The 17761-nt window shown below is 40.5% G+C and overlaps 1 protein-coding gene across 2 annotated transcripts in view; it reads left to right on the top strand.

Moving 5' to 3' along the window:
• adcy7 (adenylate cyclase 7) overlaps nucleotides 1-17761 on the top strand; it is a 59095-nt gene that overhangs the window by 10202 nt on the left and 31132 nt on the right. For both annotated transcript variants that reach the window (XM_070959551.1, XM_070959469.1), the window contains exon 2: nucleotides 16700-17517. In XM_070959551.1, coding sequence (XP_070815652.1) covers nucleotides 17353-17517 — 165 coding nt within the window. In that variant the 5' untranslated portion in view covers nucleotides 16700-17352. The remainder of the gene's footprint in view (nucleotides 1-16699; nucleotides 17518-17761) is intronic.

Below are 17761 nucleotides of genomic sequence, written 5' to 3'. Positions count from 1 at the left end.
TTTTCCATGGCTCTCCCGTGACCTGTTTATTAACATTGATGTCTTCATTAGGAATAAATGGGCTTGGTATGAGAGCTACAGGCAGGCTGGAGAAGTCAAAAAGACTGAGAAACTGACTAACTCATTGTTGGTTTTGGTATTTAATGTTGACAATGACAAAATGTGGAATATCACTGGTGGTGCACAATTTTTTTTTCATCAGAATCCCAGGAGATGGTACTCACCCTATTCATAATGTGGTCTTATATCTCACTGTCTATCAAATCAAATCAGATCAAATCAAATCTATCATGATGATCAAATAATGGATGATTGAAATTCTTTGAGCCTATTCAAAATACACCTGTTTTGTCTGCTAGATGTGGACGTCATATCTTGCACCACATTTGGTGCACTCATCGCTGCCTTCAAGCCATGACACATGTTAGAGCCACTTTTCAGAGAAAGATATTTTCTTATGCTTGAGTTTGGTTTGAGTTTTGTTTTTTGTTTTTTTGTAGGTGGCAGAGCACCAAAGTAGTCCCTTAATGTCTGTTGTTTTTTGGACATCTCTCACAGTAGGTTACTTCATTGGGTCAAATGTGTTGAAAAGACACGTGTGAAGACAAGAAATGGGTATTGATCCTGATTGCCCAAAAATTGGGATCAATAAAGTAAAGTCTAAGTCTATTGATGACCAATAGCAGGTGCTCCCTTGTATGTGACGGAGAATTTTGAAACCACTGATGGGACACGTTTCAGATTTTTGTTGCAGTTGTATATCATTTATGTGCTCCCCTGAATATCATCATACTTATCCTTTAAGTCAACGTCTGATTTTTTTTTTTGTTTTTAATGAGTGTTATCCCTCTTTCCACAAGTTACATCTGAAACATTACCACTTTTTAATTGTTTTAACTATCCATTGCCCCTCTTACATGTACATACAGAATTATCCTTTTTTGTTCTGGTTGGGGTCATACCTTCAACATATAGAAGAATGAGTTCATAAAATGAGTTCTTCACACCTGGATGAGTTTTTCTATACATAGCACAGAGTGAGACTATGACTCACATTTGGGAGGGCCTGCACTGAAACTCCAGTTATCTCAAGCCAGTTCCTTTGAGAAATCAAGTGGGAGCCAGAACCCTTCTTCCCACTCAGCACACACAGAAACCCCAGGAAGGGTGCTGCTCCACGCAGACATTCCTAACAGTGTGCTTTCCTGCACATTTCTTGGCTCACAGTGGCAAAACATAAGGGCGGCTTTTACAAAATGTGTAATTCTAGCTGTGCTGTGTACTGTAAAGCTACCACAGACAAGGCCTCCATTGAAAGTCACTAAGAGTAGCATGCCATTGGAGAAGAGTAAAGAGGCTCAACTGAAGCTGTTCAAGACATGTTAGATTCCAGTTGTATGAAAAGGCAGTACTGGAACACAAATGGTACGAGTGCTAATGAAGACATTCAGTAAGGAGACAAGGATGCTATTAGTTAAATCCTCAGGCTCCATCCACTCCAGTCATCCATAGCTCCCCAGAGGCTTTTTGAGGTAATGAGATCCCTCTGTGCTCCTTCTGCGTCACTCCCACTGTCTGACCTCTCTGCTTCTGCACAGCTGTAATTGAAGGCTTAGCAGAATGTGCCATGCCATGCAGCGCTTATAGCACATACAGTCAGCATTTCTTTTCCCTGTCACACGTGTATTATTTTTTTAGCACAGTTATTCATGCAGTTCTACACATCTAGACCAGGGAGTTTCTCCTTCAAGCTTGTGCTGAGGCAGTTGCGCATTAAATGTTTGGCTTAAGTGAAACTGAAATCGTTTAAAATATTTTACTTACTTACAGTCATTGCTTCGTGTCCGTGGACCAACTCTTTTTCTTAAGGTTGTGCCTTGATGAAGGGCAATGAGCAGTATTCCTGATACCTTATGCCTAACATCCCTGTATGCTTTGACTGAAAAGAAACAAACACATTGATGCAGCACTGCTAATCACTGAACCACTGTACCACCAATAAAACTGTTCTACTGATGGCCATTGTGCGGCTCTGCTGGACCACTTGCTGTATGTTTTAAGTGTTTGGCTCAAGGGCAACTTATCAGTCATTTTTTGAGGGAAGGGAGAGTGTTGGTCAACAGCCTGTCACTTCACCCCTCTTGTCATAGCATTGCTGGCTGCGATCAAGACCTGTGCCTGAACCGTGTTGTTTGGCTCTGGCAGGATTCTGTAGTGCATGTAAATGTGTGTGAGGATGTGTGGACAGGGTGGGTTTGACAACATTCATTGCTCCTCTGTGTTTGAAACAGAGCCAGGCAACCGTTAGCCGATGCTGACAGGCTGACTCCTCCCTGCATGCACACCCAATGTCATAGAGAGTCCACACTAAAGAAGCAGATATTTGAAGCCAGTTTAATCCACTAAATGGATCCTTTTAACTGTTGTCTTACTTGTTTCTGTGTTGAAACATATTGGCAGTATTTTTGGTTCACAATAAAATCTTACAGTGCCATTACAAGGTTGTTGTACTGGATTTCTAGGGTGGCCATGTCAATGTTCCCACCTCCTATATGTTAATGTAAGGACAGAGAAGACCTATAACCGATTAAGATCAAAGATACAAAGATGGACGAGGGCTTAAAATAAATCTCAAAGCTCAGTGTTGTACTAATGCAGACAGCACTGTAAAATCAGTTTAAATTCTCTATCATTTATACAGTCTGTTTCATTTACATATAGTACAGATCACCATGGTTCACAAAGGAAGAAGCAAGAAAAGTCAATGGCCAGTTACTCATATAGAGGTTCATACTTCTAGCCCTAGATTCCCCCCTCCTCTGCACGCAGACACTTTGACTAACAATGTGCTAGTGCATCCTTCCTGGCTTCCCACCCACAAATGTCTGCAACAGCTGTTGCAAAGAAAATAAGATGTCTTGGAAAAAAACTGACTTACAGCAAATTCAGGACGGCAGATGGTGACCACAGAATCTGAGAACAAGTTTATATAAGTCACAAGTCTATGAAACATTGATAGACTGCCAGATAGAAGCCTAAACTACATTACGGTGGTATGCAGACTTTTGGCCAAAATTCTGATTTGTTGAGTGACAAGTTCTGGCGACAGTTAATAATTGCCTTCACATGGCCACAGTCGCATGATGAAATGTTTGTATCCTCACCTTTCATTGCAGTACTGCAACTGTATATATACAGCCCATAAGGTTCTTTTATATCAGCGCCTTGTGTTGGATATCAAATCAATTATGAATCATAACATTTAACGGTGGGTTGTTACAAATAAGTCTTAGGTCAGGGTTTATATCGCTTTGAAATTTCCTTTAGAAAGACCCTGAACCTCTGCTGTACATGCACCCGGCTGTGGCTCTTACCTGTCCACGCACTCTGCAGTGATCCAGTATATGCTGCTCAAATGCACAAAATTAAACCTTATGTACTGTGGTAATTTCAGCACTGTGAGTTTTCAGTTAAAAATTGAATCAGAATCTCAAATATTAATATTTCTCATCTGAATACTCTGGTGATGTAACCGGAATGTGTTGCTTTTGTTAAAAGGTGACAGATATGGCCTTGTGAGAGGAAAACATTAAAATCCTGTTCTAAACCAAAGCCAGCTTTGATTTACGGGATATTTTGTCTCTGTTTGCGATACCTTTGTTGGAGACCTTGAAGAGTTGGAATGCTATCATAGCCACGCCACTTGATGCATCACAAGAATTAAATATTGCTGGGGATGAAGTTACAGTCTGCATGGACTCACCGAGGGAATTTTAATCCTTTCAATCTAAAGGCTTTGCTGTGATGTCACACTAATGCACCACTGTATTTGAATGTCAGATCAGCCAGTATCAGGGTTGCGGTTTTGTGTGAGGGAATTGGTGGTTGAGTCTTATGTCTCATGCTGTGGACCACAGTAGTAAAGACGACATCTTTAGTAGGTAGTACTACATCTCACTGTGAGACCCATGTATGATTGCTATATTTCCTGAACTTGAACTACTCATCGTCAGTTTTTTTTTTCTTGAATGCACTGATACAAAGAATTTGTATAGAAACACAATTGTCCCTGACATATAGTATAAAAATAACAGGACTTACATATTTGTGGATACCATAGGAACATTAGAATGATATTTCGATGAGGCTGGTGGAACAAATGTACATTTTGCTGTTTTTAACCTGAGTCACTTTGGGCAATTTAAAGCCTTTATTAGAGACAGCAATGCAGAGTGTAAAGGAGGGGAGAGGTTGGACGACATGCAGCAAGAGGCTGCAGGTTAGAATTGGGACTGTCAATGAATTCTAAACTCCAATTTCTTTTGAATTGTTAAGACAGAAAAAGGGAAAATTCGATTCTGGGAAAATTGGGAAAACTGGTTGGTCTGACATATTTATATCGCTCCAGTGAAAACTGTTTCTGTGATGGGAGTCTGGTGCCTTTATAACAGTGTTCTAGTAAACATAACGGATCTTACTCTTCTCTTTAACAAAAAGGTCTTTCTCTGTAGGGATCCCTGCCATACCTTTGTCAGACACTTAAAATAACAATTTGAGCCTGTTGGTGGCAAAAACACTTATAGCAGATGTACATTGATGGTGCACAAACACCTGGAGGAATCACACTACAGTCTGTTTCATGACTGTTGGCTGCTGTGCTATTGCAAAGTACTGGAAAAGCTTCAAAACTTGTTGTTCCCATTAGTCATTTGAGAAAAAAAACAAAAAAAACATGGGAAAATAGGGTCCATAATCAGATAATATGTGACAGCAGAGGGCAGAGGTCAAGCTGCATTCATTGTAGATGCAGCACAAACAAAGAAATGGTTAGAGGAGTGAATGATGAATAAAAGGATATTTAGCTGCCATTTTGTCTTTAGTAATTAAGGTTAGACAGGAGAAAAAAAAAATTCAATTCATTTTGCTGCTCAAGCGCTGCTGGCAGCTATCACCAACTTGTTTGTTGGCATGTTTTCTTGCTCAATACAGTGCAGTGACTTCACATTGTGAATCAGTCGACACACCTTAATTGTCAACTTTGACCATTAGATTTGTTTTTATTGCCTCTCTTGAATGACATACGCCTCGGTGGTGATTGGATCTTCAAGTGCTTAAAAAAACCCTACATGAACCATAGCCAAATTATGTGAACTAAATAATATTTCCCTACTTGGAGAATAAAGTGGCCGAGCATTGTTTTGATGTGTTGCTACTACACCTATGCACATAGTATAATGCCGTCATAGTCTGGAGTATGCCTAATGAACAAACAATACAAGCTATACAGTAGAAACACACACACACACACACACACACACACACACACACTTCATACTACATAGAGTGTGTCTGAAAGCAGATTGGCAACCTCCCATTTTTTGTGATATTGTGTAATAGATATTATGCAATGCCACTGACAATGTGGTGTGTAAATCACTGCTGTCAAGGCCCCATTAACCGTAATTTGTTTTTGATGTGCAGTAAGACCTCACCCTGTTGTACAAACATTCATGAGCTAATATTGGAAATCTAAAATATATTTAAAGACAGAGTATATGTTTACACAATGGGTTTGTAATGGATTTTCAGAAAAGGCAGTGTTCCACTGTACTTGGAAGCATTTCACTATATGCTGAGTCAACTGTCTCTGTATGTTGTATGATGATTCCACAGATAAACATGTTTGTTATTATGCATCCCATTTTCTTTGTATTTCAGTACTGTCTTCACCCCTGACAACTAGACTAACAGAAATAGAGGAGATCTCTCTCTCTCTCTCATGTTTTTCCATTATAGGCTCACATCTTTCATTGACTGTGTCACAGGATGCAGGTCAGACATCACAGCTGACAGTTGAGGGTGTGGTGGAGATATAGAGCGTCACACACAAGAAGAAAAAATGTCTTATGGGTCAAACCACTACAGCGCTGCAGGGATTTTCCTGCATCTAAATCCCTGGAGGTGTTGCCCAGTCCTGGAGTGGCCTCTATTGTCAGTACTTCCCAAAGCGACAGAGAATGTGTTTAATGAGGACGACCATCATGGAATATGTTTCCCTCTATTGCCTGGCACTTGTGTTAGGGGAATACTTAATCCTTGGTTCTGTTGTATCAGAGGGCTTCTCTCTTGAGCACTGTAGGCTGACTTGGAAATCTATGCACGCACACACTGCAGTATAAACCTTACTGATGTTCAACATATTACAGTAGCCTCTGGTGTTAACAAAATGCTATTTGACAGTAAAGGTCAAACACTGCAGTTATATAGGCACATGTGCCGTATGAATCATGAACACAGTTAAAACAACACTACTTATGACATTATATTGTAGAAAACATGCTCCAGATGGCCCTGTCAGCAGCCAGGGCTTTATGGTTGCCTGGAAAATTACCATCATCAGGCTGATCTGAAGCTGCCACCCGTTTCTGTTGCAGTAGCTCTGCATGATATCCACGTTACGTTTTGTTTAGCTGTGTAAACAGCTCTCTGCTGTGCTGGTTGCAGATGTTGAGGTTTCTCTTTGAATGGCAGTGCCGGTAGTAAGCTGGCTGGCGTACTAAGGGATAATTATGGTTTTCTTATTGGTGGTGGAAGGGGCTGGGCATACAGAGGAGCCCTACTGCTCCAAAGTTACAGGATGGAGCGGGTCCAGTTACGAAACCTGAAATGGGGATGTGGCTGGCTAAACCAGCTGGAAACAATGGTCTCTCTCACTGTAGCACATTCTTTCCACCCTGTTTTTCTTCTCAGAATTTTTCCAAATTATCTATCTTTTGGGAAAAAAAAATCAAACAAAAAGAAAACATTCCATGCAGATCATCTTCCAATGTGTGTGACTGTACGGTACATATGTTTTATTTATGCTAAAGGTTTCAACACCAACAAAAATACTGTCAAACTGTGCTGGATAAAAAAAAGATACAAAAATGTTTCTAAAAATAATCCCACAACATGTGTGGAGAGGGTGAAAATTTCTTTTTGCCAATAAAATCAGGTGAAGACCATAACAAGAATACATACGCATTCACACACAGCAGCAAGTCAAAATAAGTTGTTTCGTATGGGATGTAAATGTCAGAGAGGAGAGGAGTCCTCTTTTATATTGCTATGCAAGGCCTCTTGGTACCAAACAGTGTTAAGTGATTTTTCATTTTTAAACAAACTGGTTTCATTGGACTGGGAACCTTCTGAGCCTTGTCTCATTTTGTATGACTTTCCTGACATTATGTCTTTGGTGACTGACAGATAACATTTTTCCTTTGTGAGTGTGCAGGTGTTTTCAAACTGAAATGGCCTATGAGAAGGAAATGGAGTAGACTAATTCAATGAGTGCTATTTCAATATTGAATTTGCTCCATGGCTGATATGTTTGCATGTAAATTCTATGTATCTTTAAATCAATAAACCCCTCTTTGGACTGCTGTTTGTGTCAAGCAGTAAAATTGATGGTTTCACTTGTGGTGGTGTGACTTGGCTCCAGTTTGTGGAAGTAAATGTGAAACACTTGAGCAGTAATGGCCAGCTTCCGAGCACATGGTGCTCTTACTTGCACTTCCTGTATTTATTATAAGCAATGGCATTTGAAGCTTAAATCAGTGCTGCGATAGCGTCCTGTTAATATTGTTAGGTTTCAGCAGCTCCTCCTGGTGATTCCAGCTAATTCAATGTCAGTGGACAGGACTGGGAGGAGAGAAGCAGAGAGGGGAAAGGACAGACGGCCTAATCTAATCTGCCCCGTGCATTGCTGTACATACATCAGTCATCTGTTTATGGAAATGCTCTGTGTATGAGCAGGCTCCTTCAGCATTATGTACGTAGCCTACTCCACAACCCAGTTCTGACTGGGATACAATTTGTCGCATGTACATACTGAAAATAACACTGACTAATTTGTCTTCTTAAGTCACTGATTATATCATGGTAAGTATTAATATTTATAATACAAAATGCCAGAGCTGGCTCGTTCAGGACACATGAGTACAGTAGTAGTCATTAGACACTTCTAGTGCAGTAGTATTTATGCACACGTGTATGTATTTTTAAAATAGCGTTTTTCTTACCTGCCTCAGGTCAGCTTAGTGTACTTTATGTGTGTTATGTGATATGTGAATTGCTGCTGCAACCCTGCAATTTCCCATAGGAGATCAATAAAAGTACTCCATCAATCCATCTGAACTTTTCCTAGACATTTACTGCAGTTGAATCATCAGTTTCTCAGCTAGGTCATCAATTGGCCATCTTTCAAATTCTGAAATTGAGTCATTGTCCAGGAAACAATACTGAATTAAGGGTACAATGCACAGTGTGAGTCTTAACTGCACAGAAAAGAAGTTCAGTGATATTGACATTTAACTGACCAAATAAAGTAGACAAACAAAGATACAAAACAAGAGAACCCACATGTGATGTTTCCAGAGGGAACCAGCATACAGAGAGAACTGAAACTGAAATGAACTATATTTGGTATTTAATGTTCAGTGTGTTTCTTTGGTTGTGCATAGAAGTGTAGATTTCAAAGTACACTACAGAATGGAGTCTTTGCTGCCAGTGACTGACAGAGATTAACCTCATCTCATATGAATGCGTTCAATGTGGATTGAACACTCTTTCAGTCTATGCACATCAACCATGAGAAAGGATTATTAAGAGACCAAAAGGCCTATTTCAGTGTTTTTTTTTAATGCTTGATGGAAGCAAGTCAGCTCTACAGCCGATGTGTGCAAGCTTAGTTTCTCTGGTCCAGCTGACCTTTACTGTCTTTAAAGTTGGATCTGTTGAGCATGGGCTGAGAAATGTGGCTCCCTGTTTTCTCTCGTAGAGGTCATTCTTTGTGCCTTTTTTGTCCCAGCTTTTTGAATGCCAACACAAAGACGGCCATAAAAGCAGAGTGATTTGCTTGGGAAAGACCTGCCTGTTTGCTCTGTGTGAAAAGGCTTTGAATTGGGCGTAGGTTTGGTGAAGATCTCACCAGATTGGTCAGATAAGATTGGTTTATTACCCATGAGGTTATGACTTGGCTTCAAGGAAATGGTTGAGCCATACCTAGGTGGCATCCAACTAACTGGGACAATTCCGGAGTGTGTGAGTTTTAAATGAGGGACTTTCTTTTGAAATTAAAATCTCAGGGAAACCTTCAGGTGTGAGGAAAATTCATATAGTGTTTCTTTAAATCTAATATGCCAAAATACACAGGCAAAACAAAAAAAAAAAATTGTCAGTATCCAGAGACTTAGGGACTGCATTGTGTCTGGATGCTTGACAGATCTCCTCTAATTGCTTTGCTTCCTGTTAGACATCTGGCATTGCCTGGTGTTTTTTAGGCTGCCCTGCAGATTCCTACTCCTGCTTTGTTTCCTGGAAGGCTAAACATGTCATTCTGCTGCTTAACAGACTGCTTGTGTGTGCTCTTGAACATGCTAAGTTTACCATAGTTTAATATAGTGTAAATAGCAATTATATGCAGAAGGTCCCATGTGGATTAGTCACTTGATGCATGCAAACCAAAAGTTCCCAAGGTGCAGTACACATGTTTCACATAGTCATGTGAAAAGAGAGAGCATAAAAAATATTGGCTTAAGCCTTAATTACTTCCAGTATTCAGTACTAGTATAAGCAACAGATTTCTGCAGTGTGTACTACAAAACCACTACAGAAAAGATGAGTTAGTATAATAACCAAGATGCCAAAATGATAAAAAAAAAATAAATACAGAACTCACAGATTGCCACTTTTGATGACTCGACTAATGTACAGTCTTTTCAAGATGCTAACAAAAGCAACTTTTAGTAATTAATGAATCTCCTCGAGAGTAATAAAAGTCCACACAGAATGGTTTGGTTTCCACGCTTATCATAGTCACGTTGTTGCTTTTCTGAGGCTACACAAAGGCAAATTTATTTCTATAGCACAATTCATACACCAGGCAATTCAAAGTGCTTTACAGAATTATAAAAATACATTAAAATCATACATTTCAAAGAAAGAGTGAAAGAAAGAAATTAGAAGTAAATAAAGAAAGAAGAAAGATAAAAATAGAATACATTTAAAGGGAAATTAAAAACAGAAGCCAGTAAAAGACAATAATTTAGCATTTAGAATGATTAAAATCATTGAGCAGATATATTTACTTTAAGTAAAAGCTGTAGCAAATAATAATGTTTTCAACCCTGATTTAAATGAGCTGACAGTTGGTGCAGACCTCAGGTGTGCAGGGAGAATGTTTCACAGGTGAGGAGCATAATAACTGAAAGCTGCTTCACTTTGTTTGGTTCTCATACTGGGAACACACAGTAGACCTGTCCCTGATGACCTGAGAGGTCTGGATACTTCACATGGGGTTAATAAATCTAGAATATATTTTGGTCCTAGACCATTTAATGCTTTGTAGACCAACAGTAAGATTTTAAAGTCTATTCTTTGACTCACAGGAAGCCAATGTAGTGATCTGAGGACTGTGTGATGTGGTCCATTTTTCTGGTGTTTGTAAGGACTCGTGCAGCAGCATTTTGAATCAGCTGTAGTTGCCTAATTGTTTTTTTGTTTTTTGTTTAGGCCAGTAAAGACTCCATTGCATAGTCCAACCTACTGAAAATGAATGCATGAACAAGTTTTTCCATGTCTTCTTTGGACAGACATCCCTTAATTCTGGTTATATTTTTCAGGTGGTAGCAGGCTGATTTGGTAATGAGCTTTAAATGGTTGTTAAAATTCAGGTCAGAATCAATAATTACACAAAGATTTCTGGTTTTATCTATTGTCAGTGACATGGAGTTAAGGTGAGCACTGATCTTTGACCTTTCATTTTTGGGGCCAAATACAATCACTTCTGTCTTATCTGCATTAAGCTGAAGAAAATTCTGGTACATCCACTCAGTGATTTCATGAATACACTCAGTGAAAGTAAGGGACTGTAGTCATGTGATGACACAGAAATATAAAGTTGTGTATCATCTGCGTAAGTATGATAAGAAATATTATGATGCACCATAATCTGAGCAAGGGGCAACATGTAGATATTGAAAAGAAGTGGTCTGAGAATGGACCCTTGTGGCACCCCACACATCATCTTTTTTCGTTCAGACACATGCTCACCAATTGACACAGAATAGTCTCTATCTTGTAAATAGGATTTGAACCAGTGTAGTACAGTGCCAGTAAGTCCCACCCACTTTTCCAGCCTGTCAAGAAGTATGTCATGATCAACTGTATCAAAGGCAGCACTGAGATCTAATAATGCTAAGACTGAGGTTTTGGAAGCATCATTATTCAGATGTATGTCATTTAAAACTTTGATAAGTACAGTCAGCCTGGTATGATCTAGAAGGTTGAAATGTGCTAGATTAACTGGAGAACAAGAAGGTACAGATGGACTTATCATTTTGCCTGTGCTGAAGCTGCACACTGTTTGTCTTACCCTTGAAATTTTATCTGGAAAAAAAGGCTGCAAAATCATTGCATGACTTATTGGATAGCAGTTCAGGAGGGACTGATGCTTTGGGGTTTGTCAGTCTATCCACAACAGAAAACAAAGTGCGGGCATTATTACAGTTTCTGTTGATAATCTCTGAGAGGAATGCTTGCCTTGCCTTCTTTAGTTCATGGTTATAGGTGTGGAGACTGTTTTTGTAAATCTCATAATGAACCTGGAGTTTGGTTTTTCATCACCTGCGCTCTGCCTGTCTGCAGACTCTTTTTCTGGACTTTTACCATTGTGGTGTTTCTCCAAGGTGCCTTTTTCCTTCCAAGACAAAACTTTGATCTTAATTGGGGCGATGGAGTCAATAATAGTCATAACTTTGGAACTGAAACTATTTAAAAGATCATCAGTTGAGGCTGAGGGCAGTGTTGGTGATGGTGTAAAAGACTGAGTGAAGACTGCACAGGTGTTATCATTAATATAATGCTTTTTGATTATCTCTGTTCCACTTTTGTTAAGAATAGCAGGTGTGGCCATTTTAAATGACACACAGTAATGATCAGAAAGAGCAACATCCGTCACCACAACCTCAGAGATATTAAGCCCTTTGGAAATAACCAAATCTAATATATGCCCTTTGTTATGTGTTGAATGTGTTACGTGCTGAGATAGGCCAAAATAATCCAGGATGTTTAAAAGCTCTTTAGCACATCCATCTTTGAGATTATCAACATGAATGTTGAAGTCACCTATTAACACAACACAGTCAAAATCAATACAAACAACAGACAGTAGATTGGCAATCTCGCCAGAAAACTTTGCGTTTTGGGGGCTTGTAGATGGTTACGAAGACTGATCGGCAGGGAGACTGGCATGGCAACATATTCAAAAGATTCAAACTGACCATAAGAGACTCTCTTGCATTGAATGCTATCATTAAACAAAATGGCGACTCCGCCTCCTCTCTCATGCATTCTTACTTGACTTATGAAACTGGAATTCGGAGGGGCTGACTCATTGAGAACTGCTGCGCCGTTGTCTTGTCCTAACCAGGTTTCAGTTAAAAACATAAAATCAAGCTTGTGCTTGATGATAAAGTCATTGATTAAGAATGATTTGCCTGCCAAAGACATAACATTTAAAAGAGCTAAGTTACATGTGCTAAAAAGTCCAACATCCCCATGTTTTAGAACATACTGTGGCTGACATGGAATACATGTTAAATTCGGTGATGTGATGCTTTTGGAGAGATGGACCGATCTTCTCCTCCTACCTATTGTGACATGAATCAATGCAGTTTCCGGCACAATTGGCCCTGGCTTTTCCTTGGAAAAGTCAGGCATAACATTTGCCTTAAATCTGGACCCAGAACACATCAGTGGCTGTGCTGGGCTCTTACAAGGGGACTGGAATAGGTTCAGATCAAGCTGTGGAGGGGGTGGAGGTGGTGCCGTCGGCGCTGTGGTGGTGGAGGGGGACAGGGTGGTTGTAGGGGACGGGGTGGAATTTGGGGGGACAGGATCCTAGATGGGTGAGGAGTAAGCCTGATACCAGCGCAGACACACACACACACACACACACACACACACACACACACACACACACACACACACACACACACACACACACACACACACACACACACACACACACACACACACACACACACACACACACACACACACAGCTCCTAGTTTCTGTTGCACCTCCTCTTTTCTTTGACGCAAGGGTCTGTATGTCCCTGCATCTCAGCAGTGAGCGCACAGTGACGTTAGTTGGTTTTGTATGGCTACTGTTCCAGAATTCAGTGACGCCAGTTTACAAGGCTGCTATGTGATTCCCTCAATTGCCAAGCTTTCATAGTAAAAGACCTGGCAGTCAATGCAGCGCAGTCTGAGCTATTCATCAGGGCTTGCTGAGAGACTCTGCTCTGTTGAAGCATACATCCTTGTCTCTCTGCTCTCCCAGCTCAGTACTACAGCATAACCAAAGGTCTGATGGTGCTGCTTTTCTGCCATGGTAACTTTAGAGTTGGAGCATAAAAAGCAGCATCAGGTTCAGGAGCATTAACATTTGGTAAATAAGAGTTCTTTCAGCATCAAATGGCTGTATAAAGAATAGACAGACTCTTAAAATGTCCTTGAGCCATCTGACCTTGATCATTGATTTTGTAATATTTAACTCTTACTTCCTTTCCTTGTGGTATTCAGTCATGGAGAAAAAAATGGAGCAGGTTAAGTTAGTGGTGCATTGGCCTTGGTCCACGATTACACTTCAGCTTGTTTCCTGGTCATGCTCTGTCTTGTCACTTACTGGATGATTAGTGTGTTACAGAGTTTTTAAGAAACAATACAACTCTGGTCACTGGATGAACACCAATGGCCAGTGCCGAGGATCCTCTGGGATGTGGCGGCAATGCCACTTTTACCACAAGGCCAGTTTGGCACGCCCTGTCTTGAACTGGCTGTTGTGTCCTTAAAATAAAGTTGCGGATTTCCTCATTCAACATTAGCAAATAAAAAAACTCCCAGCTTCTCCATCACGTTGGACATCAACAATAGCGCAAGATTTCCCCGACTCCCAAAACATTAACAGCTAACCCAATAGCTAACAATAAACATTATATACAGCTAAACACTGTATGGTGCAAGATTAATCCTAGTGTTTTTAAAGTTTACAAGCATATTGCTGCACAGTGCTAGCTAATCCAAAATGTTCATAAAGGTTATAAGTTACTATGAAATCTGATTTGACTCTTACCTGTACACAGCATTCAGTAATATTCAATTTCCAGTGATGTTGTGGTTTATAGTGTAATAATGTTTGTTTATACTGATTACTGATTGTGGCTGATCAGGCTAATTATGGGCTCATTGTACTCAGTACTCTGATAGCAGTTCTCAGTGAATGATATGACTTCCTCCATCTGTCATCTGCTGTGTGTGTTTATCGAGTGCTGAGAGGAGACTAGTAGTCTCACCTTGAGAAGTTTCTCATCAGTTTATTTAATGTTTAACATGTAAAAAAGTGTTTTAAGTCATTTTTGTGACTGGTTAATAATCTCAGAGTCAAATCCTAGTCATTGTGTGGGTTTTGAAACTTGGTCGGATTAATCTTGATCACCCTTAGGCCATTTATAGACTTTATTTTATCATTTAAATATAACAACAACAATCAATATAATGAGTTCACATTTTTTTTAAAAATCAATCAGCCAGCGTTTTGTGGAAAAGTCAAATATTCAGGTTACAGTTTTATAGTCAGTCAGATTTTGAATATTTAATTATCCCTTATTGCTATTGCACCACTGGTTTTGACCATGATTCGTATTTATCGAAGGCCAAAGTGGCCTTGCCCTAGAAATGACTTAATTCCAGGCCTGCATATTTTTTCCTTTCCATGTCTACCCTTTATGATGACATTTATAGTAGTGTGTGCAGAAGATTGTACAAAAGCGCTGCACACAGTCGTTCCCAGGGTTAAAATCTCAACAGTAGGCATTTTCTAAGTACCTCAAGTAAATGATTCCCCCAGTGTAAACAGCCAGTAAACATCCACTCAGACCTCCCTTCTTACAGGTCAGCTGTTTCTTATTGATGCTAGCAGAGGACACAATTGAGCCACCAGCGCAACGTGCTTTGTTTTACCTCCCTGCTCGCGTTCTTGCTTTTACTGCTGTCAAACTGCCTGTGGTGTATTATTTGTGGCTGGGGGGAGCCGGCTGGATGTTGTTCCGTCCAGCAGCAGCAGCAGCAGTGAAAGGGAAAAAATAAAGGTGGTTGTAAACTGCTAGCGGGTCACTCATGACACTGCTTACTGTGACAATGCATTTTATCACGACAAGCTGGAAACATTGCAGCTCACTCTTCACTTACACAAAATGCAACAGGTGTGTGTTTATGTGTCTTGTCCCTTTTCTCTTTTTATGGCATGTAGCATCTGTGGCTGTTGCTATGTAAGGTGCAAACATGAGGCAGAGTCTGAGCAGAGACACTGCCTACAGCAATATTAAGAACCAGAGGAAATTAGGTTTCTATTGACAGCGGTGCGAAGTTCACATAGTTTCCATTGAGCTTTAAGCCAATGTCTCCACTCTCCTTAATGAATATGTGTGGCTTAGCTAGAACTGCGCAATTACAACCAAATTCTCCACTCTCTAGTTTTTTGAACAGTAGAATTTATAATCTCAGTATTTTCAGGAGAATTGCAGCAGGTTTCATTTATTACCATAGTGCAGGCCTTATCTCAGCTCCTCTGCCCCTGCATCTCCTGTCAGACTGTGGTGTCTATGAATTGTATGTTGTAATTATCAGTTCTGCTTGCAGCTCGGGCAAAGGGCCTCTAATTGTTTGAAGAGATATTCACAGTGTGTGTTTTAACAGAGCCTTCCTGGCATCTTCTCTCAGCCTGTAATGTAAATAGGGCATGGTCCCTCACTCAGCAAGCAGACACATTGGCCTCAGACAGAAAGCAGATAAATGCCTCATATTGTAGGTTTAGTTTTATGTTTACAGTGATGTTTTTCATCTCAGAATCACAGATGCTCAAATTGTTTTGAAATTGAGGATCTTTCAATTTCAAGTGTGGAAATGGTGAGTGGGTAATCGTAATCGTAATCCCATCGTCTTCCACTTCACAGGGAATGATGCGTATAGACATGGATCGCATATAAGCACACAACAAGTCACAAATCCACTTGTCTTTGGTTTGGGTGCCTGTTGTCCCTCAGCAGTAGATCTATCTTGTTTGTTACGTCACCTGAGGGTGAATAAGGTGGTTTGTGTGGCTTGTGGCTGTATAGAACTTCATTCACTGACATTGTATTGTTCAGTAAATGGCTCCAAAGCAACTGCTCTCATTAGCAGTGTCGCCCATCATTATGACTGCTTTCTATGAAAGTTCTGGCGAAATTGAGCAAGGACCCTGGGGTAAACAGAGATGGGGTTTGCTGGATTGTGGAAATTGTGGAGTACAGGTATGAATAAGCATGTGCTCATTGAGGGATCCGGATATTTATGTCTCCCTCTCACAGTATTCTCAGTGAGTCACTTGAGGTGCCTGATTACATTCTGCCTTTTTCAGAAGTTGTGGCCATGTTCCTTTTCAGATCAGTCAAGCCAAATTTTATGTTGTATATCTTTATGAAACATTTAGTATTATATATTATAACAAAAATATTATTAATTTCAAAGTTTTGGCTGGTGTTTGTTTTGTTTATGTGTGTCACCAAAACTTCAGTAAAATGTTTTGTTTTGTTTTTTTTTTCCTCCATGTGCCTCTAAGGAGTGGAGCTTCCAACCTGGTGGGATTACTGGTGACCTTTGTTGCTGCCCTCACCAGCTCCTGTTTTCCTCTTGCTCTTCCTCCTTATCCCTCTCCTCCCCTTTCTTAAACTCCCCTCCCCTCCCCCTCTGTGTCTCCCAACCGGGGGCTTATTACTCAAATCCACTGAAGGGAGCAACACAGTAGCTGGCAAAGGATGAAACGGATCTGCCTGCCAACACCAGACAGAGGATAGAACACACAAAAGGACTAGCGAACGGGAGAGAATCACAGAGCGAGAGACACACACACAGAGGAGGACTAGTGGAGACAACTACAATGAAGTTGTGAGAGAAGCAACAACAACATTCAAGATGCCACGCCGAAGGAAAAACACAAGTTTCACTTGAGCATCATGAGCTAGCAAGGGGACCCGAACAGATCTCGAACTGTGGACTTCTACTTAACAAACTTCAGACACACGCACACGCACACGCACACACACACACACACACACACACACACACACACACACACACACACACACACACACACACACACACACACACACACACACACATACACACACACACGGACAAGGTGTGGAGAAACACACTCCTGCTCTCTGGGGCTCCTTGTTAAGACCTGATATGCCTCTCTAAGAAGTGTGAGCCATGCCAGCCAAGGGGAAGTATCTGTTGAACGACCAGGAGCTGAAAAATGAGGCACTGTACCGCAAATTTTCTTGCATCAGCCAGTATCAGCCGCTGGTGCTCCTGCTGGGCCTTTCCATGCTTGCCTGTGGAATCCTCCTCATCCTCTTCTTCGCCCTTCAACTGGTGAGTCTTCACTTCCATGTGCTTGTTGAAAACTTTTGTTATTTAGGTATTTGAGGTTATTGACCATGTAGAAATGTTTGGCTTGTCTGTATACAGTCTGAGCCACTGTTAAGCATGAAGGTTTTTCTTAATGAATGGAAAAAGATATCTTTTTTTCACTGTAAGCCTGTGCATTAGACACTGAATGTGTGTAACATTATCCCACTAATCAGCAGCCATTGAGGCAGCGGGGTGACTGGCCATC

This window comes from Chaetodon trifascialis, chromosome 1 (genome assembly GCF_039877785.1).
Source record: "Chaetodon trifascialis isolate fChaTrf1 chromosome 1, fChaTrf1.hap1, whole genome shotgun sequence".
Lineage (NCBI taxonomy): Eukaryota > Metazoa > Chordata > Actinopteri > Chaetodontiformes > Chaetodontidae > Chaetodon > Chaetodon trifascialis.
Note: the sequence above shows the minus strand (reverse complement) of the source record. Positions and strands in the feature narration are given on the sequence as shown.